The following is a 23582-nucleotide window of genomic DNA, read 5'->3' as shown; positions in this document are numbered from 1 at the left end:
ATATTCTGATTTCAATGACTATGCATGCCTCATAGCAAGTCATCTGGAGCAAATGGTGTGAGGATTAAAAATATGGTGTCGCTAAAAAAAAAAAAATATATATGAAACTGGTCAAAAATGCCCCCCAAAAAGGGGGAAAAAATAGGAATTTTCATCAAAAAGAGGGCTAACTAGGGACTCATAAAAAAACATAGGAATAAATAGGAAAAAGTAGAATACTTGACGGCCTGCATCTGTGAGACATGTTATTGGATATAAAATTTTCATTCCATATCATACAGTTCATTAAACATACAATTACCAGCATTTCATTTATCACCGTAACTTCTGACAGAAAAACTTATATTATATTTTAATTTATTATAAAATAACAAATGCAACCATTACTATTTAATAAAAACCCAAAACAACATTTCCATATAATATGTATACCAACGAAACATAAGTACACTGTGTACAAATTAACAAACATGTTTTGTAGCGGTAAATATTTACAAAAAAAGAAAAAAAAAGCCAACACAGAAAGGCATCTTTGTATAACACCAAAAGCGTAAAAAAAGCCTGTGTTTCCTGGAACTTACCCCCCACCCCCCCAAAAATTGGTTGTTTAAACAAAAACAAACAAATTGTTTACTACATTTTACTCTTTTTACCAACATAATAAAGAATAAAAAATCAATGAAAAAATACTTTTAAAAACCCCTATTAGGGTTGGGTTCCTGGAAACACATTTTGATTTTACGCCTGAAGTAGAATGTCCACTTGTGTGTACGTGGTGCGGACATTTTGTGTACGTGTCCATTTATGCGGTTAGCAATACGGTTTTGTGTCCACTTCGTTTCCGTAGGTACCGCTACATGATCCGGTCAGCAAACATGTACGCACAGTCATACTCCGCACCGGACAAATCGACAGAGTCCTCCGTTATTTCATTTTGTGGGGTTTTAGGTGTGTCTATGTCCACATATGCACAAATGGACACCCTGCTTAAGAAAATCTATTTCATCTCTATACCTGCCACCCGTTCAACAGGTAATTTTTACACCGTTACTGTATTTTTTGCATGTTAGTCAGTCATGGCATTTGCAATAAACAAGAAAGTGGAGTCTATATTAGCAAAACAAACCACATTAAATGCAAGTAAGTAGAATTACCAAATGTTTGACATCAAATAGCTGATGATTAATAAATCATGTGCTCTAGTGGTGTTGTTAAACAAAACAAACTTTAGTTATATAATTATATATGTATATATATATATATATATATATATATATATTAAAACACATGGGCTATATTACTATTATATTAAAAATAGTAGTTGCAAGACCACTAAATATACTGATGGAAAGAAATAAGGGAACGCATGGTATCTGAGACCAAATGTAATTCACTACTGGAGTAGTTAAGTCTGTATAAAATACAGAGATGTATTGTGGCACTGCATGTCAGTACTGTGGTTGATGTCCAGTAACACTGTTAACTTTCTCATACTTGTGGACGAGGATTTTGGTTGTAGTCAACATTTGATGTTACTACTCACGTGTTCCTTTATTTCTTTCCATCAGTTATATTATTTCGAACTGGATATAATTAACAATATTGATAATAAAAGCTGCATGTTATTTATGCTCTAGTGGTGTCGTTAAACAAAACAAACTTTTAGTTATATAATTATATATGTATGTATATATTAAAACACATATATTACTATTATATTAAGAATAGTAGTTGCAAGACTATTAAATATTATTTCGAACTGGATATACTTAACAATATTGATAATAAATGCTGCGTGTTATCCAACATCTTGGCAAGACAATGTACCCATTCCATACAGATACTCCATTTCATAACGGTTATCTAAGAATGGATTAAACAGTTGCATTCTGGGACATCTTCCTGTTATTTTAAAACTTGGGTGGAGATGGCCTCTCCAAGGCCCCTAACTCTCGGATTACAATCACCTAGAGTTGGTATAAAGTAAAAGTATTTTAATATTGAGCCATTTTAAAGCAAGCCCAAGTCTACAGCCTAGATAGGTGTGTGCTGTTTAATCTTATAACATACAGACAGCTATTGTTTCTAGGCGTTTGAACATGAGACACATATAGGAGGGTCTAGCTGTTGCAGACGAACTGGGATAAGTCCTCAGAGTTTATCGAGATCACCAGTATAGTGTTCATCGGAACTGGTAAATCGGAATACTCTTATTGGCTACGTGGATGAGACATAGTGACTGGAACCTGAAAAAAACAAAACAAAAAAACCCCAAGAAAATCAACACAAATGAAACTTCAACATGGGGGGGGGGGGGGGGGAAGAGAGAGAATGAAAACGTACCCAAGCTTAAAGTCGAAGACCCAACTTTCAACCAGTGAAAATGGACACTGACAAACACTTAATGCATATGGATAAAGTTACAATAGAGAGAAACGAGCCTGTGATTTTGAAACGGGGAAATACCCTCTAAAAATAGACTAGAGTTCGTCTCCATAACCAATGTTACTTCTCAGACACAGGTGCCTTTTTTAGAATGATAAAAATTGCATTTTGTGACATTACAAATACCAGGATGACCAGAAACATTTTCAATGTATGGAAATGTATGATCTAAAAAGTTAAATACAATATAAAAAATGGATCTAATATTGACCAATTTGTTTATAAAAACTAGGGTCTTCATTTTAAAACCAAAACAAACTGAAAGGACAAATATTTTCAATATACACTAAATCTAAAACAGGCAGCTAAGTTCAGCCCAACAAAATGATGTAACGAAGTCGAAACAGCCCTCCCCCCACTAAAAAAAGCACCAGTTTTGATAAGTCAGTATTGTTTCTTGCAATAGTAGGATACTTTATTATTCTGCATGTGAACTTGAAATCTAATTTAGCCATCATGAATATTGAATGTAGTAGAAATATTCTGCAATGGAGAATGTAAGAGGTGTAGATTCATGAAGCCCTGTAGGGGTGAGTTAAATATGTGTCATGAATCTACACTTCTGAGTGCATTCTCCAACTTAATCCATTATTCACTTTTAAAAATATGCGATTGCTAAATTAATTTCTATTTTATCCATTTTAATGAAAACATTGGTTAAAATGACAAAGAATATTTTCAAAACTAATAACCCCAAAACCATAGGATCCTTTCAGACCCAACCTGTACAATTCAGCCAGAAAATCAGCATCAGTGGACGGCTGGCAGTAAGCATGATGCACATGCTAAACGTGTAATCTCAGATTTCCGATTTAGTTTTAACAATTTTCGCTGTGTTCCACCAGAATATATTATTATCACTAGTATCAGATTTATAAGGCTTATAAATTGCATCTTTTATTTTGATGATGCAAATGTTTGGCCTTGTGGGCTAAAGTGTTTTACTTGTTTACAATGTGTAAGTTCTATCAGTAGTGGGTTCGAATCCTGATATGAACACATAAAAAGTTCAAATTGCATTGTTTCACAGGTGTTGATTCTTGAAAAATAATCAACACCTAGAACAATAGTGTGATGTCACAGGTATGGATTAAGTAACTCTATTGCTAATACTCACCATTCTGAGCTTTTGTGAAAGTAGTATCCTTCAATTGAATTGGTTGACTTTTGGAAACAGATATAGTAAAACCCGGCAAATGATGCACCACTGATGTCCTTAATTGTGTGGTCAGGAACGAGGAAGTGCTCCTATAAATTACATAATTAGGTAAAACTTAACAATAACACACCCTTCAGATGAAGTGTAATAACAATGAACAATAATTATGAAATTATTTTTAAAAATTGATTATATAACATAGAACATTGGAAGCTTCTTAACATGAAAATTTCTATATACTACTTAAGAGTTGAATCTGACATTAGATTTCTCCATTTTGTTTGATTAAGAAAAATAATTTAAATACACAATGACTTTTTCAAAACATATTTATAATGGGAAAATAAAAGTACAACAAAACAAAACAATAAATACGTCACACACGCTATTTGTTAACCATTATGGCATTGTTTTTCGCTATTAAACCCCATTTTTCACAAAAAAAATTGCACTTAACTTACATTTTATTATTTAGAATACACATTTCCATTCACCTGAAGTGCTTTTTGGTAATCCTGATGTTTGTAAAACCACGAAATGCATTTTTTCACAAGACGTGCTGTTGAGAAAAAAACGTTAAGCAAGCGAGGTCCAATCTATTTTTAGAGAGAATATTTCCATTTCAATGTCACAGACGTTGGTATATCACGTGACCGTTATCATTTTGGTTCGGTTTGTTTTCTCGTGCACAGTTCACGCAACCAACATCCGATTTGTTGTTGTTCATTTGTGAGATTTTTCTTCACAGTTCGTGAACATTTTCAGTAACAATAAAGTTCAGACAAGTAAGTGTCTCAATACAAAACGTTACAAACCCTTAAAACCAATAATTTTGCTAAGTCTTACAATATCTGGAGAGGGGATACAACCAGGACAGAACAGTTGGAACATGTCCAGGAGAGGTGAAACGAACGCACCCCAAGTCTGTGAAATTTGTCGTGACGTAGGCATTGTTGTGCTTCGAGCGACATCTACCGGTGACATCAGAATACAAACTTTCAAAATTATTTCAAGCAATTGGGACATGGGGATTCCCATGGTATTTATCGATATAAAACCTGCTTTTTCACTCCATTTGATAAAAACGTGATCTAAGTGTGTTACAGGTTTGTAGATTAACCAAATTATAATTTATTTTCGCTGGATGGAACTAGGGTGTGCGGCTTTAATAGCTCAGGTGTACTAGAATTAAACACCCTTTAACACCACAACGTTATAATAAAAAGTGGCATTTATGCAAGTTGTAATTGTTTTAACCAGCATCAGATCAAAACACAGGCCTATGAGAACAAAACATTTGGATAACAGACTGGAGAACAAGAACGTCCAAACCGTGACAGCGAAGGAGAAAGAAGGAAGTTGAGGTCACTTGACTGGAACTAGGAAGGTGTACATCAGAAGATTTCGTAGCCATTCAGCTGTTGAATGTTCGGACCGTAAGGTGGAAATACACAAGGTCAGAGGTCAGGATAGAGGATAAAGAAAATGTATGGGTTATCCCTCCAAAAAAATTGTATATCATTTTTGTGTAACTGATTATGATATTTTAAATTAAATGCACAAACAAAAAATGGATAACACATAACTAGACTTGCATGAGTGATTGGTCAGTAAATCATTCATGTCCTGCAATGTTGCGAGGTCTAAAAAATCACATCTAATGATAATCACAGTACTTCTAGATTATAGTAGCCACACTCCCATGGCTAGTGATATTCAGTGTTGGGCTAGTAAATAACTACTATTACCATGCCCGACGGCTAGTGAAAACAAAAATGTCAAATGTAGCAGTTAAATCTATTTTGTAAATATGAATATCCTGACACTATCCCAACCCCCAATGTTAGTGTTTTTAAACTCTATCTCCCTCTTTAGGTGACATATATGATCATTACTATTAGTTAGTAAAATTGTATTAATTTAATTTTTAATCATGGCTAGTAAATTTTAAAAATCAATGATCTCATGGCTAGTGGATTTAAAAACAAATTCCAGAAGCCCTGTGATAATCCAGTGTTCTATTTCAGTATTACCTTCCACCTCATGAAGACATAGTCTGTGTTTTTCAATTCATCATAGTCGAAAGAATCATTGTTGAAAGTTTTTGCAAACTGGTAAAAAGACAGGAATTTCCCCTGAAATATGAAAAATATTCATTTAATAAGAAGAAATTTATCTTCTCAATGACGTAAAAAAAATTTTTTTTAACAAATATCATCTGTCCAGAAAACATTTAGTTCAGTACTGTGTCGCCAGTCATTTTGCAGGGTTCAGAGATCGCTACACAATTAAACAGTAGTTGCTAATCAAGATTTTGAAAACAAAAAGAAAAATAGAAGAAAAAAAGAAGAAAGAAAATTAATGTATCTTAAATTTTGTTATATTTATTGTGTATTGACCTTAGTCTAGGTTGGCCCGTATACACACACAGGAAGAGATACGAGCATTTTTCAAACTATTCCATGTATTTTTAGAAGTTTAATATATCCAGATAAAGAATGTCAGTAGGTATTAAAACACCAAATATGATGCCTATTTACTGTAACTAGACACCAGGTTGTACGTATTCGGTGGACTATGATGGCCAGTGGATTGAAAAAAATTAATAAAAATGCAACAAATCGTTTTAGCTTATGCTAGCATTTTTATGTGGTTACATACATGTAGGTAACACAAGAGATATAAATTTGCATGCCAAAAATTATTTTTGTAAATGTGATACATGTAGTTTTTAATTTAAAACATCCTGCCTGATTTTAGTAGGTACAGAGTTATTTCCCTTGGTCCTTGGAGAACTAAATACGGCAAAAGAAGAGTAATGTTAGTTTATTGATACCTCAGCAGTTTTAAACTATAAACTTACTACAAGATTTAGTGTAGATAGTGAAAAAGGAAATTTTCTTCTCTTCATATATGTAGGAGACAGGAAAGTTGTATATATGCAGTTTCCTACAGATGGGATCATACATCAGGACTGGGAAAACCCTATCTGAATCAAGTGAGAATACTATTACTCCATTAATTTTGACAAACGAACTTATGACGTATGAAGACATGGGGAAAAGCTCAGTGGTCCATAGTTCAGTGGTAGAGCACTCGTCCAATGGTTTGTAAGATCGAACGCAATCCCATGACAACCACTTACATATATATCAACGGTTGTTAAGAAGTTTGTTTTGTTTAATGACACCACTAGAGCACATTGATTGATTAATTATCAGCTGCTGGATGTCAAACATATGGTCATTTTGACACAGTCGCAGACAGGAAACCTGCTACATTTGTCCATTAGTAGCAAGGGATCTTTTATATGCACCATCCTATAGACAGGATAGCACATACCACGGCCTTTGGTATACAAGTTGTGGTGCACTGGCTGGAAACAGAATTAGCCCAATGGGCATCAAAGGTTGTGTGATTTATTGTCTATGCGAAGAGCATATAATTACTATACCAAGTAGCTATATTTTAAAAGATAATGTACTGAGTGTCATTAAACAAATATTCTTTTCACGTCATTTTATGATAATATGATACAAACAATGAAAATAAATTAAAATGAAACATGAAAGATTTTCAATTATTACATCTACATGTATGCCCTGAGCAGCAAGGATTATTCAGGGTTTCAGGCCAAACAAAAAAATAGGTGTGTTTCCGGTCGACTGACCGTCCCTAGTTTTACCCCCCCCAACCCTAATTTTTTTCTCTCTTAAACTGAAGAAAAAAAGAGAAGTAAAAATAAAAGAGGACATCACCACCAAACAAGAGTATTTCCTTCCTTGCACATTGTTTACGTACTATTATACGATACATTTTGCACATGTAATTCCCTTCCAAAAAACATCGAGAAATTATGGAAAAGCTTTTGTAATAGAGTTCCTTCCCCTGATTAGCTACCACCGAACAGCTTGGTCGGTCACGGAAGTAACCGAATGTACGAACATAGCCTTGGTACAGGTTATTTCAATATTTTAAACATCTGTTTATGCCACAAATACATATATATTATTTATAGATAATGTTATATAAGTACACACACATTAAGGAAGAAAGGGGAGGGGAAAAAACCAACAACAAAAAAACCCTACCTACCTACCCTAATTTTTTGGGGGGGATGCAATCCGAAACACACCTATTTTTTTGTTTGGCCTCATCACCGTTTTTAGACTCCATTCCCCACAGGGTATGTCATTTTCCTATTTTGGAATGCAATAAATAATTTCCATTTTTTATTATATCTAAAGACATATTTTGAAAACAATAAGTAAAGCTTGACAATCACCCTTTCTTTAGCAATGCAAAATAGGTATATTAATTTGAATATGTACATATCTAGAATTACTCTTTAAACTTAGCTTAATAAGATGTTTTTGAAATGAAACTGAAAATTTGTTTTGTAAAACAATGCTGAACGGGTGCAGAAAGCATTCGCCCGCTTGCCAAATGAAAGTACAAATTCTGACGGACGAGTTAAAAAATGCAAATACCAGTCCGACGGGCGATCTATCTTTTTCTGACTGACTGTATTATCATTTTACTTATTTATTTAATTTTTTATAATTTTTTGCATTGAATACCCAATTCTGCATCAGCCATGCAACGAAAGAAAGAAAGGTTTTATTTAACGATACACTCAACACATTTTATTTACGGTTATATGGCATCAAACATTTAGCCTAATTCCCAGGAAACAGGGCCTGTCAAAGGTCAATAGTTCCTAAAAATTATTTGTTTATGTTAAAAGTATATTGCCTGTGTGTTTTGAATAGATTCTTCTATTAAATACATGTACTTGCAGGATGTCACTTTAATTTTGTAAATCTATATGAAAGAAATGTGAATAACGCAGTCTTGATCAGAATATTTTAACATGTATCGATTTGTCAATCAAGGTTTGGGGGTTGATCTCATTCGTTTGTTTGCCATGCGATGTTGATAACTTACAGTGTCCTTAATGTTTTTGTCACTATATATATATTAAAATATTGCTAAACAAAAGTAAATTTTCTATAGGCTTGCAAACTAGTAGAAATTCTGGCAGGCTAGTAAATTTTAGTCGGTTCTGGTCTGGCGGACTAGTGAAATATTTTCCATTTCTGCACACCTGCTAAAATTCCCAAAGTCATGTCAAAATTTAGAAATAAAACACTGTTATTGATTCAACATCATCTCAAATATGTTTGGACTGAACTGACCGCAGACGAGACAATTTCTGGACATGATGAGATCGGTTTCTGCTTATTACCCAGTGCTTTTTGTCCACCTCTTCATCCGCATCCCACTTTCTGGTAAGGAATGGATGTTTCTGACTGATAATTTCACCATCAAAGAATGTTGTCAGCGTCGGGAATTCTTCCGTCAGACCACTTATCTTCAGATAGCCACAAAGATAGGAATTATCCATGTCAACGTACTGAAATGTTTAAAAAGAAATCTTATTCGATACATGATACTGCACATAAATCCAGTTTGGAGCACCACACACATTATATTGTGTCATATTAAAACATATATCAAAAATAGATTCCATCTTTAACAAATGTTAGTCATGTGCCTTTATATAGGCTACACACTGTTATTAAAGTTAAAGTTTGTTTGGTTTAACAATGCCACTAGAGCACATTGATTTATTCTTCATTGGTAATTGGATATCAAACGTTTGGTAATTTTGACATATAATTTTAGAGAGGCAACCTGCTAAATTTTCTTCTGGTAAACAGGCTACAGGTTTTTCAAGTTATGTTAGCGCTATAATATTGTAAACACATTATAAGCTTTGACGTCACTATCACACATAGCCTATAATGGTTATAATATATAATGAGCTTAGATAGCTTAAAAAATATGGGTCTTGGACTATGGTTCTATATCTGTTCTGAACGCTGTTGCTGGTGATGTGAGAAGCTGAGGTTGGGACAAATGTTCCTGAACCGTGAGTAGATTAGTTTGTTTTGTTTAGCGACACCACTAAAACACATTGATTTATTCATCGTCAGCTATTGGATGTCAGACATTTGGTAATTTTGACAGTCTTTGATGAAACTTGCTAGTAGTAAGGGATATTTTATACACCATTCCACAGACAGGATAGCACATACCACAGTCTTTGATATACCATTCGTGGTGTACTGGCTGGAATGAAAAATAGCCCAATGGGTCCACCGACAGATATTGATGCCACACTGACCGTGCATCATGCGAATTCTTTACCACTGGGCTACATGCCACCCCATGGGTACACACTAAATCTGACACTACATATTTACTAATATTTGTTTATTACATGCAGATAAGGACAAAAGTGAATGCAGTGTGTTTGTAATGAACATACAGAAAATTGATTTGTTAATAATCAACTATTGGATGTCAAACATGTGGTAAATTTGACATATATAGTCTTAGAGATGAAACGTACTGCTATTTAAATGTTTCCATATATTATTAGCAGGATAGCACATACCAGGCAGTCATGGTGCACTGGCTCGGAATGAGAAATAGCCAAATGGGCCCACTGACAGGTTCAATCCCAGACTGACTGGCGACTGCGCATCAAGTGAGTGCTTTACCACTGGGCTACGACAAGTCCCATAAAGACGTGTAATAATAACTTCTTCAAAGTAAAATAAATTTAGATTATCTAGACAAGCACACATACATCTATTTTGCGTTACGATACAGTAACTGGTCAAAACAGCTTTAAAAATAAATTTTAATGGCCATTTTTACTAAATACAATTATTGGGTCATTTCATATTTGGTCGTTTCATAAATGGGCCATTTTGACCAGTATTCAACTACACCTGTACCAACATTTCTAATCATAAATTACAATACACTGTATAAATTAACACCATGTGTTGACATATATACTATAAGTTGACTTCTGTACACCTCAAATCCCCCGAAAAGTAGGGATCTCACGATTTATTTTAATTTTGGCATGCAACAAAATGCTAATTAGAATGACAACAGGTGAGTAACCTGTAAAACAACTTCAACATCATAACAGTTTCCCTTGCTCTTTTGGTGTCCTCGAAAAGTTGACCCATTGTAAATGACATCTGTTGTCACCCCTGGTTGTTCAGAATTGGCTGGCGCTGGTGGATCTAATGGCACTGGCATTTTGTGTTCAATAAATGTCAAAATGGGCTGTTTATAAGGAGAAATACGATTCGATAATGTTTACATCCGGTAAAAATAAACCAATCGTTAATAATTTATCAGATACTTCCGGAACAAAATGGCAGCGCCCATTTTATGCACGATGCGACAATCTTGGTCTTTTCTTTTATCGTCTTGTCACATAAATGTTTGTTTGAGGCAATGCAAGCAAATGTTTCAAAAACGCAACACACATTCTTCCTTTAGAGGTATACATTTTAAGAAATGCATTGAGATTTCTGTATTTTTATTATATGATATAGGCCAATCTGAATCCATGAAGTTTCGCCCCAAGGCAGTTCGCCCCTAGTTTGACCTGTTCGCCCATGTACCAATTCGCCCCCAACTATTTGTCAGTTCGCCCCAAACTTTTAGTTATAAACAATTATTGTATTGTTTCTTTACACAAATTACAGGCATGTTAAAGTGTGTGTGTGTTTCTTTTATTAGTATTAGAGGGAAGGCATTGATGACATTCATAATAAATCTGATTATTCCGGATTCTTATGAAAGTACAATTCCGCGTGATCTAAAAATGTAAATCATACTTGCATCAAAGTTCGACGACTGCCAAATTGCGCATTGAAAAATGCACATGGAAGTGCACAAAATTGCCTAAAAATAGGGTATGGTTGCACTAGAGGAAGCTCGGCACACACAGATGGGTCCATACCACACATTCACATCGACACAGTGGTATCTTTATGATGGTGAACTGGTACCTTTGTGGGGGCGAACAGACCTGGCGGCAAACTGACTGGGAGCGAACTGGCTTGGGGGCGAAACGTCTGGTACCTGGCCAATCTTCGATTCGAATTCGTGACCGCAATTTGTCATTCTCAGGATTATCCATCCCAAGCTTGTTCATCCCAGATGATTGAACACACTTCTATTGTGGGCAGCACTTCCTTATATTTCTCCCCAACAACTGGTATTTAAAAAATATGTTTTAACGTGCAGAAGGACGTCTCTATGGCACTGTTAATATGTGTTATCTGTAGTCTGAAGGGATGTAGAAAGTGTGGTACTTTCTACGTCCGGATATTGTTACATACCCTATATATAGCTAGTATTCAAAACCTGTGGCACCATGTATAGGCATGTTTAAACCATTTCTCAACAAATGGACACACAAACCAAAAATGTGTAACCTACCATACTCGCTAATTCCTGATTGAATTACTTATATCATTACAGTCATGTCTGGTGTATCAGTGCGTCCAGCGATTCGGCAGACTTGGTATTTTGCTTAAGTATTTCACAGTGTTCACATAGAAAATGATCTTTGTATGCTTTGGTGTGCTAATACATTGGACAGCACTATATTAACAAAATAAATCTTCCAAAAAAATTCTCGCCATTTTAAATTTGCTAAATAGAGGGATGCGGTAAAGTGCTTACCTGACCAATCTGCCATTTGTCATTCCAGTCAGTGCACCACGTCGGCACCTATGTATTTAACTGGAACATTATTGAAAGGGTGTGCTGTTGGGTTTCTTCCTGTAGTGCATGTATTAGTGATTAATATGTCAAAATATTTGTTATCAGCTAACCTGATAATGGTCAATGTAAAAGTATTTAACATCAGACATAGGGTTATACATGTGGTTGTGTTTGAGTGGTAATCTTTGCCTACCTGGTGGAACGCAGAAATTCCTTATTTTGGCTGTCAATACAGTTATTTCTGATGGCAGAGAGTGATCATAACCCTCCAAAATTTCATCTAGCTCTTGAACCGTAGAGTACTGGGGCTACTTGACCTGAATTCCCTTCTTAGATCCACCACTGGCTAGCCTGGGCACATACCTCAGTTGTTTGGGGTGTTTACTGAGGACAACATTAATACTAGTATACTACATAGTACTTACTAGTAGTGGGAGAAAAGTTGGTGTGGTGTACTTGCACCAGCCTACTATGAACTCTGATATATGTGAGCATGAACAACCCTTTAAGTTAATGAATTAATATGGATCTGCTGGGATATATTTTTAATGCAATAAATAATTTTGTTATTTTGACTTGATAATGAAAAATAATGATATGCCCAAGTACATGTACATGTATACATGTATTTTAAATTGACTAAATTACACCTTTTTTCTGTTTGTTTTTCAGAATTAAAAAAATTCTACAAAAATGCTTCGATTACTACTTCTCAAGGTAAGACAAACAAACATACATTGTACATACGTGTGTGTATGGTACCATAGTGCTTATCAACAGTTTTTCACATATAATATTTATAATTAAGTCAAATAATATATTAATAATACACATGTACTGATATTTCATGAATTATTTTTACATATGTATATATTGCTCAGCCAGCAATAATTTTGATGAGAAAAAGCCAAAGTTAGCTTTGTAGTAGAAACTATGTAGATGTTGAATCAATTTCTTGAATAAAACCATTTAAAAAAAAATCATTTATGGGCACTTTAAATTTTGAAGTGCCGATTAAAACCCCCCATAGCAAATGAAAAGAATTAATTTGTTTGTGTTTAGTGGGGGACATCTAATATATTCATTGCAGGGCTCGAACTTAAGAATTTGTCTTCCACAGTCCACCGATGGCAATTTTGAGCCTGCCTATGCAAATTTTTTTTAAAGTGACTTTTGCAGCATGCCTGAAAGGTTATTTTGCTGTATGTAGACATATTTCAAATGTGCAAATGTTAAATACTGGCAAATAACATGCACCAGGTGTATCCATTTTGCCATTGTTGAAGAGTTTTATTGACGACACAAAAGTGCTGTTGGTGATGTACTTTAACTACATCAGATCAATTTATATCTCATTGATGGCAATTGTCATTGGTGCCGTCGTGAAGTTTGAGGCCTGCATTGGCTTGGTGTTCTGGGAGAGTGCTCTTTTTAAACGTTGCAACCTCCCACAAATACTGTAGGTGGCATTTTAAACACTGTACCTCCCTCTTAAAATACCCTGCATCTACCCTGCTACTGCCGACGCCATATAACCGTAAATAAAATGTGTTGAATGCATCATTAAATAAAACATTTCCTTCTTCCCACCCTGCTACTGATTAAAACAATGTGTCTGGGTGGTGTTACACATAATCTACTGTACTTTTATTCCTAACAGGCTGGTATGAAATAAATTTGGACAAAAGAAAGCTCCGTACGCCAGGCGGAAAGATCTTCCAAGTTCCGAATGAAGCTCTAGCTTTAGCTGTTGCAACAGAATGGAATAAACAGAAAACACACATCAGACAACATACGATGCACCTGGTGAGTCGTGCATTTTATTTTTTGTACACTTGCATGAATTATTTTTAGACTAAATTTACTTCTTCTTTTTTTTCAGTTCTTAATTCATATGGGTTTTTAATTTTCATTACAAATCCTCCTGTTTTTTATTAAAAAAAAATACTTATATACAGTCCTTACATGTATTTAATGTAATAACTGTTGATTAAAAACTCATAGTATTTAGAAAAGTTTTTTTTTTTTTTTCAGACATCTTTGTGTAACACAGCTATAGATAACCCCATGCATCGAACTAGAGAAAGTTTAATGGAATCAATCATCCACTTTTTAGAAACAGACACAATATGGTATGTATGCCTGTTCTACACTTAACTGGAGGATCCTTATAAAATCTCACTTCTTTACATATTACAGTTAAAAAGTTTAAGTTTATTTTGTTCAACGACACCACTAGAACACATTAATATGTTAATCATTGTGTACTGGATATCAAACCCTTGGTAAATCTTAGAGCCACTACATTTTTCCATTAGTAGAATGGGATCTTTTATTTGCCATCCCACAGACACATACCATGGCTTTTGATGTACACATGTACCAGTTGTGGTGCACTGGCTGGAACGAGAAATAGCCTATTGGCAGGGCTCACACTAAACCAAAATTTAGTTTTACTCAATTTTCAGAATAATTTTCAGTACTTCATTGAAAGTTATTCAAAAGTGGCTAATTTAAAGAACATTTTATTAGACAAAGAATGAAATTTGTAGCCACTTTGTATAAAAATTAACAGCTGGCTAATATGGAAATTAATGTAAATTGCAAGAACAATAATTTGTTTGCACATTACGTTTAGGACATCATTTAAGTTATTATGATGGATTATGTGAAAAAAACCTAAATTAGTTGCCTGAATTTGTGTAGAATTTTCAATTCACATAGATCTGAAGTCTAAAGTTGGTGAGTGTAAGAAACAAATTGGGATACCTGAGTTTGTTTTTGTGTAACTCATATTAAATGGTTTATGCATTATGCAAATTTTCAGTTCTCATTGGTCTGAAGTCTAAGGTTGGAAGGTGCTCCAGTGTAAAATTAGAAACATCTCAAAATTATCATATTAAATACATACCAGTATTGGTCACTGTTAAAACCATGTGCTGGGGAGTCATCAAACTTGTTATAAACATTTCTTTTTTCTTTTTCTTCACTACAATTAAATGGAAAATATCAAAAGGGTGTTGACTGTTGAACATTTTTCGTTTTTATTGCAAATTAATACACTGTTGTTTGGCAATTTTTCAGTTACAGATTAACAGAACCACCGCAGTTGTATGAACTGATGTGCAATGAATGGGATCCTTTGTTACACTGGGCAAAAGACAGGTACAGTGCACTGGAATTCATAGGTTGATTCTGAGTGTGCTTCCGATTTAATGTGACAGAAACTACTCCCTAAATATTACATTTTCTTGTGTAGAAGATCAGTGTCTGTATATATTCAATGTGTTTTTGGTGGTCATAATGTTTGACCCAAAGTGGATTTTACCTCCTAATAATTTAATAGAAAAAACCCTAAAAATTAAAGAGTGTTTTATTTAATGACACCACTTGATCACATTGATTTATTAATCATCGGCTATTGGATGTCAAACATTTTGTAATTTGACATATAGTCTTAGAGAGGAAACCTGCTACATTTGTCCTATTAGTAGTAAGGGATCTTTTATATGCACCATCCCACAGACAGGATACCACATAGCACGGCCGTTGATACATAAAAATAAGATTACTTTAATTTTTAACATGACTTGTTCCCATTGCAATATGACCATGATAAATACTTTATATTAATATTCCAATGATGCTGTATAACAATATGATAATATTTGTTTATTGCCATATGACCATGATCAAGACACATATAGTACTTTATACTGATATTCCAATGATGCTGTAAAATAAATAAATCTAATAAAGTGAACGAACATCCATAAAAATAAAATTACATTGATTTTTAACGTTGATTTTTATTTTGGTTTTGTAGACACGGTATTGAGATAGAGCCCACAACAGGAATCGCGACACCAGGCGTATCTCCTCAGACAGTTGAAACCATCCGGCGACACTTAATGTCGTACAGCGACTGGGCACTGTTCGGTCAGTAGAGGTTTACCAACCGCATAGTTACCATTACAGATAAGTGGTCGTGGCTGCTAACAGTTACACAGTTACACTAACCGTATTAATAATCAATTTTATTAACCCTAATTTATTTACTTATCTTTCAAATTGTAAAAACGGGGCAAGATATCATTGCATGTTTTCTGTGATGTGCACAGAAACCAGTAATATAATAGTATTACCAGGGGACAATATTTCAAAATCTTAGGTCATCAGAAATCATTACATGTGGTTTTGCATAACCTAATCAATTACTGCAAATTTTCATTGAAATTTTTACTTGTTTTCTGCAGTCTTGAACTTTTAATATCAGAATATGTAACCATTCACCACGCAACCATTTGCTGGTTCACATGAAATTAACATTGTGTAACAAACAAGCGAACAAAACAACAGTTAACATGAAAGGATGTCCACTGTATTACTATTGGTATTGATAACAGCACGGGTTGGTCCGAGTCAGTTGGGATCAATCCTCATCGGTGGGCCACCGGCGTCGTGGCAGGCCATCGGTCTACAGGCTGATAGGTACTGGGTTCGGATCCCAGTCGAGGCATGGGATTTTTAATTCAGATACCGACTCCAAACCCTGAGTGAGTGCTCCGCAAGGCTCAATGGGTAGGTGTAAACCACTTGCACCGACCAGTGATCCATAACTGGTTCAACAAAGGCCATGGTTTGTGCTATCCTGCCTGTGGGAAGTGCAAATAAAAGATCCCTTGCTGCCTGTCGTAAAAGAGTAGCCTATGTAGCAACAGCGAGTTTCCTCTCCAAATCTGTGTGGTCCTTAACCATATGTCTGAGGCCATATAACCGTAAATAAAATGTGTTGAGTGCGTCATTAAATAAAACATTTCTTTCTTTCATCGGTGGGCCTGTTAGGCTATTTCTCGTTCCAGCCAGTGCACCACGACTGGTATATCAAATGCTGTGGTATATGCTATCCTGTCTGTGAGATGGTGCATATAAAAGATCCCTTGCTACTAGTCAATGATTAGTAAATCAATGTGGTCTAGTGGTGTCGTTAAACAAAACAAACGTTTAACTGTAACTGCACAACTGTGGAGTTTGTTTTAACGACACCACTAGAGCACATTGATTTATTAATCATCTGCTACTGGATGTCAAACGTTTGGTAATTTTGACATTTTTGACATACAGTCTTAGAGAGGACACCCTCTACATTTTTTCATTGGTAGCAAAGGATCTTTTATATGCACGATCCCACAGATAAGATAGCACATACCACGTCCTTTGGTATACCAGTCATGGTGCACTGGCTAGTCTAAAGGAGTAACCTATGTGGGTTTCTAATTCAAGTGTTGTAATTCAATAACCATCAGTTATGGGGTGGGATGTAGTTCATTAGATCTTAGGATTCATCACACGTACTGGACCTGTTACATGCCTAGCTCTGGGTCAGCAGAAAATTTCGCCAAATTATGTTAAACTTCAAAAATGGGAAAACCCCAGTTATTTTGAATCAAAATATTAATTATTACATAAAATTATTTCGCCAAATTAAAATAAAATTTGCCATTTGTTTTTGAAATTCGCAATTGGCAAAGTTGGTGAGTGCCAGAGCTAGCCCTGCTGTTGGGGTTATGTTTTGGTTCCAAGCAGGACCGTATAACCGCTATATCAAAAGCCTTGCATGTGTATTGCTCTCTATGCGAAAGTGCATAAAAAATATCTTTTGCAACTGTTTTATTTAACGACGCACTCAACACATGTTATTTACAGTTATATGGCGTCGGACATATGGTTAAGGACCACACAGATATTGAGAGAGGAAACCCGCTGCCACCACTTCTTGGGCTACTCTTTTCGATTAGCAGCAAGGGATCTTTTATATGCACCATCCCACAGACAGGATAACACATACCATGGCCTTTGATATACCAGTCGTGGTGCACTGGCTGGAGCGAGAAATAGCCCAATGGGCCCACCGACGGGGATCGATTCCAGACCGACCACGAACGCTTTACCACTGGGCTATGTTCTGCCCTGTTTGGTAGGAGTAACCTAATGGTGGCAGTTGTTTTTTTCTCTTGCTGTCTAAACCAAGTGTCAAATAGGCTTAGGTTAAGATTCTTAATATGCATAGTGTTAAAATGTGCTGTTAAACATTACTTTCCATTGGCCATAATTACTGATTAAACACTGTGTCTTCTGTTCATGTGTTCCCTCTTCAGAATTTACTTAGTACTACATTAACATATTTTGTTAAGTATTTATGAACCTGTTGGTTGGAAATTAATTAATAAGCCTCTGAAATTTTGCGAGAGCAATAGTTTCGTTCATGCGTCGCTTGCTTAAGTATAGTTTGTGTAACCCATTTTTTCATTCGTGCATTGAATTTAGGACATCATTTACGTGTTCATGATGGGTTACGTAAAAATTAAATGGGTTATCTGAATTTGTTTTTGCGTAAACTGTTTATGGTTTACGCAAATTTTCAATTCTTAGATGCCTGATTAATAAAATGTTTTTTAAACTGTATTTAATGAGCTGTGGTTTGTGTTGTTGCTAGGTTACGACTATGCAGTTGATGCTATCAAGTCACTCATCATAATAATGGCGTTGTTGGATAGAGAAATCAGTATTGACAAAGCTGTTAACTTGGCAAGATTGGAGCTAGAATTTCAGGTGAGCTTCATGAAACAAAAAAAGAGAAGATAATAGTAGACAAATGTATGTAACTTTGAAATATACATTGTAAAAATTGTTCAACAATTAGTCAAATATCTGCATTAGATAATTAGTGCAACAGCTTTTAAACTCAAAACTTAACATTGACCAATTAATGTTGGTACGGTTTTTCTCCTTGAGTTATGTCCCCTTGTCCTGTCGTAGCTACATGTTATAGTATAAATCTTGGGACATGCACTTTTTGGCTTGGTCTTCTAATAAAAATGGTTATATATAGCATTTTAATGTTATCAGAAATATGTGAGAATGGTATAAGTCATGGGAAGAAAATAATGTGGATGATTCATTCTAAATAGTCAATTTTATTACCGGCCTCGGTGTTGTCATGGTTAAGGCTGATAGGTACAGGGTTCGCAGCCCGGTACCAGCTCCCACCTAGAGTGAGTTTTAATGACTCGGTGGTTAGGTGTAAGACCACTACACCCTATTCTCTCTTACTAACCACTAACCACTAACCAACTAACAACTAACCCACTGTCCTGTACAGACAGTTTCAAATAGCTGAGATGTATGCCCAGGACAGCGTGCTTGAACCTTAATTGGATATAAGCACGAAAATAAGTTGAAAGAAGAAGCCAGGGCTTCTAGATTGTGGTAGCCCCACTCCCATGGCTAGTGATATGCAATGTTGGGCTAGTAAATAACTACTATTGCCATGCCTGATGGCCAATTAAAACTTTTGTGCCAAATGTTGTAGTTGTCTATTTTGTAAATATGAATATCCTGCCCCCAAAGTTAGTGTTGTTAAGCTATATCTCTCTGTTTAGGTGACATATCTGATTTTTACTATTATTTAGTAAAATTATATTAACTTAAAGAAAGTAGGGCTAGTGAATTTTTAATCATGGCTAGTACATTTTTTTAAATCACTGATCCCATGGCTAGTGGATTTTATGACAATTCTAGAAGCCCTGAAGAAGCACTTTTATTAGCAGGTCTATGTACCATATATAACTTTTAATAGTACCTAGGTGATTGTCAATATTAGAAATGTAAGAAGAGCTCTTAACACAGTCTTAGAGTCTGTTGTCCAGGCCCAATTATGGTCTTAATAAAGTTTCACTTTTGCAAATGTACTGATGGAGAGAAATAAGGAAACACACATTATGAACAGTAACAGCAAATACTGAATGCAACCTCATCCACAGTATCAAGAAGTTAACTGTATTACTGGCGGTCAATCCCACAGTACTGACTTTCATTGCCACATTATATCTCGGTAGTTTATATAGAGAATATTACACGAGTGGCCGTTAGATACCATTTATCTCACAACAAGTTGTCTTAAAATGTATCTAACGAGTGAAAATGAGTTTGATACATTTTTAAACAATGCTTTTTGAGGTAAATGGTATCTAACGGACACGAATATATTATTCTATTTCTTACATATCCTAAAACCCCCCAGGTTTTAAGCATAGACCCATGATTGTCAGGTTAACTATACGTCACAATGTAATCGATTTCCATCGTGTAGGTTTTCATTGGATCTATGGCAGTGATGACCTGATCATCACCTAGGAGCAGCCAGTTGTATATCTTGAAATTGTTAACACACGTACATGTGTAAACAACCATGGGTTACCAAAAATAATGCATGGTGTTCCCACCAATGGGTGTGTAAGAAAAGTCAATTAAATTTGGCCTCAAATACCATGTGTTCCTTATTTCATTCCATCAGTATAGCTTGTGGTTAACGTTTGGAGACTTTGTTGTGCCAGGTCTGGACGTAAAAGTTTTATAAGGGCATATAAAAGATTCCTTGCTGATGGAAAAAAATTAGGTTTCCTGTAGGACTTTTTGTCAAATATTACCGAAATACTTGACATTCAGTAGCCGATGAATAATAAATCAGTGTGCTCTAGTGGTGATGTTAAACAAAACAAACTAACTCAAAATGTTTGACAATCAGTAGCAGATGAATAATAAATCAATGTGCTCTAGTGGTGTTGTTAAACAAAACTAACCAACTCTTTTTTTAACTTCAAAAGTTTTACAAGCCCATGCCTAGTATTACTATTGGCTTACTATTCAAAACATCCCTTCCAGGCATTGAATTAGGGGAGTTGTTTTTAGGGATTCTGCCAGAATCACAGATATGATATAATATAGATATTTCATAATTTTACGCTTCACCCAAAATCTGGGATTCACAAAAGCACGGAATCATGCTAAATTTGCAGCCTGCTTTCTATGTATAAATATATTTTGACTTCTTTATCTTTAAAAAAAAGAAAGAAGAAAAGAAAAAGAAGAAAAAAAGAAAGAGTTCAGTTGGTGTCTTTTATCAACATTCATAACTGTTGTACAGATATATAATTTTTTTCTTTATAGATACAGAAATGGGGCAATGTAGAGTGGCACCATGACCTTGACCTATATGAACTAAGAACAAGACTTTCGGCATCCACACTGTTTATTCACTGGTCCAATGAGAACAGCTCCATCAAGGAAAAGGCTTCTCTCGCAAAACAGTTTGTTTAATGATGATGGCTATTTCATATTTATTAAACTGTGATGTTTGTAATTATAGCAAACTAATTGATAGACGAAATATTTAACAACGGTTTAATGTATTCAGGACATGGAGGAATGTCAATAAACTCAAAATACTTTATTATTGGCCTCCATAGTGCAGTGGTTAGATAGTGCAAATGAAAGTTGCTAGGTACTAGGACTGCACTCTAGTAGCAAGTCCAAAACTTAGTGAGGACAGTAACTAAACCAGCTTCTCCCTCACTGATTATTAAGTATTAGAATAAAGTGAATTAACCTAATTTCATTGCTATTCAGATCTGTCAGTTTGATGGTCTGGGGGGATAAAAATACATGTATTTCAGGACCTGATCCTGTTGGATTGGGTGGGAGGGGGTGAATTTTGAACACAGCATTTCAAACCTTCTGAACAGAGTAACAGGGAAAAGTGAGGGCCATAGCCTCTGCTGGCCCCCGCCCCTCCCTCCACTCCATGGTCCATGTAGTTTAGCATTAAAGCCGCACACCCTAGTTCCATCTAGCGAAAATAAATTATAATTTGGTTAATCTACAAACCTGTAACACACTTAGATCACGTTTTTATCAAATGGAGTGAAAAAGCAGGTTTTATATCGATAAATACCATGGGAATCCCCATGTCCCAATTGCTTGAAATAATTTTGAAAGTTAGTATTCTGATGTCACCGGTAGATGTCGCTCAAAGCACAACAATGCCTACGTCACGACAAATTTCACAGAGTGCGCACAGACTTGGGGTGCGTTCTTTTCACCTCTCCTGGACATGTTCCAACTGTTCTGTCCTGGTTGTATCCCCTCTCCAGATATCGTACGACTTAGCAAAATTATTGGTTTTAAGGGTTTGTAACGTTTTGTATTGAGACACTTACTTGTCTGAACTTTATTGTTACTGAAAATGTTCACGAATTGTGAAGAAAAATCTCACAAATGAACAACAAAAAATCGGATGTTGATTGCGCGAACTGTGCACGAGAAAACAAACCGAACCAAAATGATAACGGTCACGTGGTATACCAACATCTGTGACGTTTACACAGGAAGATTCCCTCTAAAAATAGATTGGACCTCGCTTGCTTAATGGTTTTTTCTCGATAGCACGTCTTGTGAAAAAATGCATTTCATGGTTTTACAAACATCAGGATTACCAAAAAGCACTTCAGGTGAATGGAAATGTATATTCTAAATAATAAAATGTAAGTGAAATGCAATTTTATTTGTGAAAAATGGGGTTTAATAGCGAAAAACGCCGTAATGGTTAAGAAATAACTGTAACTAGGGTGTGTCCCTTTAAGGCCAAACAAAGGAAAAAAATGTGTTTCCAGTAACATGTCACAAAATTTTGAGTAGAATAGGTATTTTTTTTAGGTTTTAAAATTTTATTCATAATTCATTAGAAATTAAATATTTCAAAATGTAAAAAACAAAAAAGTTTGCCGAAATGTTTTGAGTTGGCAGTCAAAATTATAGTCAGTCGGGTTACCGGAAACACACCATTTTTTATTAGCCTTGAAATAAGTTTCACACTGAAATTTAATCCCTTTTAAAGGCTCATTCAGTCATTTACCGAGTGTCCTTTATAAAAAAAGAAGAAGAAAAAGACCAACAATATATGGTTTTTAACAAGTCGGTTGAAAAATATTGGAAGAAACAGGAAAGCAGTTTCACTGGTTGAAACTGACCCCATTACTTTGTGGTACTAGCAACGGACACTAAAAATAATCAACAATTGTTTACATGTAATAAATACTGTTTAATGGGTGTTCACAAAATATATTTACATGATGAAAAGAAAATGTACAGTATGTATGCATAAAATAATTTTCAACATACATAATATATACATATAAAAATCTGTTTCTGAGGGTTGTTTTTATTTATGTCTAACTTAAAACAAACTGTCTGGAGTTTGCTGCCATTATAACATGTTTGACTTAAAGAGCCTTTTCAATTACTAAAATTAAAAATAAAGTATATTTTATTGTTTAGAATTAACAGTGTCTATAGATACAAGGTGTTTCTGTCTGTTCTTGTTTTTGTAGTGGACCAATTTCATACATATGAAAAAATATTTATTAAGAAATTAAATTAAGTTTGAGCTGCAACCTTTTGATCATATATATGCTAATATTCTAAACAAGAAAATATATTTTATAATAATACATAATGTAGGTTTAATTGTTAA

The 23582-nt window shown here is 34.9% G+C and overlaps 2 protein-coding genes across 2 annotated transcripts; one reads left to right on the top strand and one right to left on the bottom strand.

Annotated features, from left to right (window-relative positions):
• Positions 1–1338: 1338 nt before the first annotated feature.
• On the bottom strand, positions 1339–10750 carry LOC121379026 (glucose-induced degradation protein 4 homolog). Its single transcript, XM_041507467.1, has 5 exons — positions 10589–10750; positions 8853–9020; positions 5638–5739; positions 3563–3693; positions 1339–2246 (listed from the first exon to the last, which is right to left on the bottom strand). Exons 1-5 carry the CDS (start codon positions 10727–10729, stop codon positions 2183–2185), a joined length of 606 nt encoding a protein of 201 aa, XP_041363401.1. The 5' UTR covers positions 10730–10750; the 3' UTR covers positions 1339–2182.
• Positions 10751–10850: 100 nt separating this feature from the next.
• On the top strand, positions 10851–21996 carry LOC121379155 (ATP synthase mitochondrial F1 complex assembly factor 2-like). Its single transcript, XM_041507647.1, has 8 exons — positions 10851–10977; positions 12884–12928; positions 13872–14017; positions 14246–14343; positions 15296–15376; positions 16038–16150; positions 18708–18823; positions 21221–21996. Exons 1-8 carry the CDS (start codon positions 10872–10874, stop codon positions 21368–21370), a joined length of 855 nt encoding a protein of 284 aa, XP_041363581.1. The 5' UTR covers positions 10851–10871; the 3' UTR covers positions 21371–21996.
• The last annotated feature ends 1586 nt before the right edge of the window (positions 21997–23582 follow it).

The sequence above is a fragment of the Gigantopelta aegis genome, chromosome 8 (assembly GCF_016097555.1).
Source record: "Gigantopelta aegis isolate Gae_Host chromosome 8, Gae_host_genome, whole genome shotgun sequence".
Lineage (NCBI taxonomy): Eukaryota > Metazoa > Mollusca > Gastropoda > Neomphalida > Peltospiridae > Gigantopelta > Gigantopelta aegis.
Note: the sequence above shows the minus strand (reverse complement) of the source record. Positions and strands in the feature narration are given on the sequence as shown.

Coding starts and splice junctions, on each gene's coding strand:
- LOC121379026 (XM_041507467.1), bottom strand. CDS start 10,729: ATGCCAGTGCCATTAGATCCACCAGCGCCAGCCAATTCTGAACAACCA. Junction 5,740..8,852: donor AGGTGGACAAAAAGCACTGG/GTAATAAGCAGA, acceptor TTCATATTTCAG/GGGAAATTCCTGTCTTTTTA. Junction 3,694..5,637: donor ATGTCTTCATGAGGTGGAAG/GTAATACTGAAA, acceptor TGTAATTTATAG/GAGCACTTCCTCGTTCCTGA.
- LOC121379155 (XM_041507647.1), top strand. CDS start 10,872: ATGCGACAATCTTGGTCTTTTCTTTTATCGTCTTGTCACATAAATGTT. Junction 15,377..16,037: donor TTACACTGGGCAAAAGACAG/GTACAGTGCACT, acceptor TTGGTTTTGTAG/ACACGGTATTGAGATAGAGC. Junction 18,824..21,220: donor GATTGGAGCTAGAATTTCAG/GTGAGCTTCATG, acceptor TTTTCTTTATAG/ATACAGAAATGGGGCAATGT.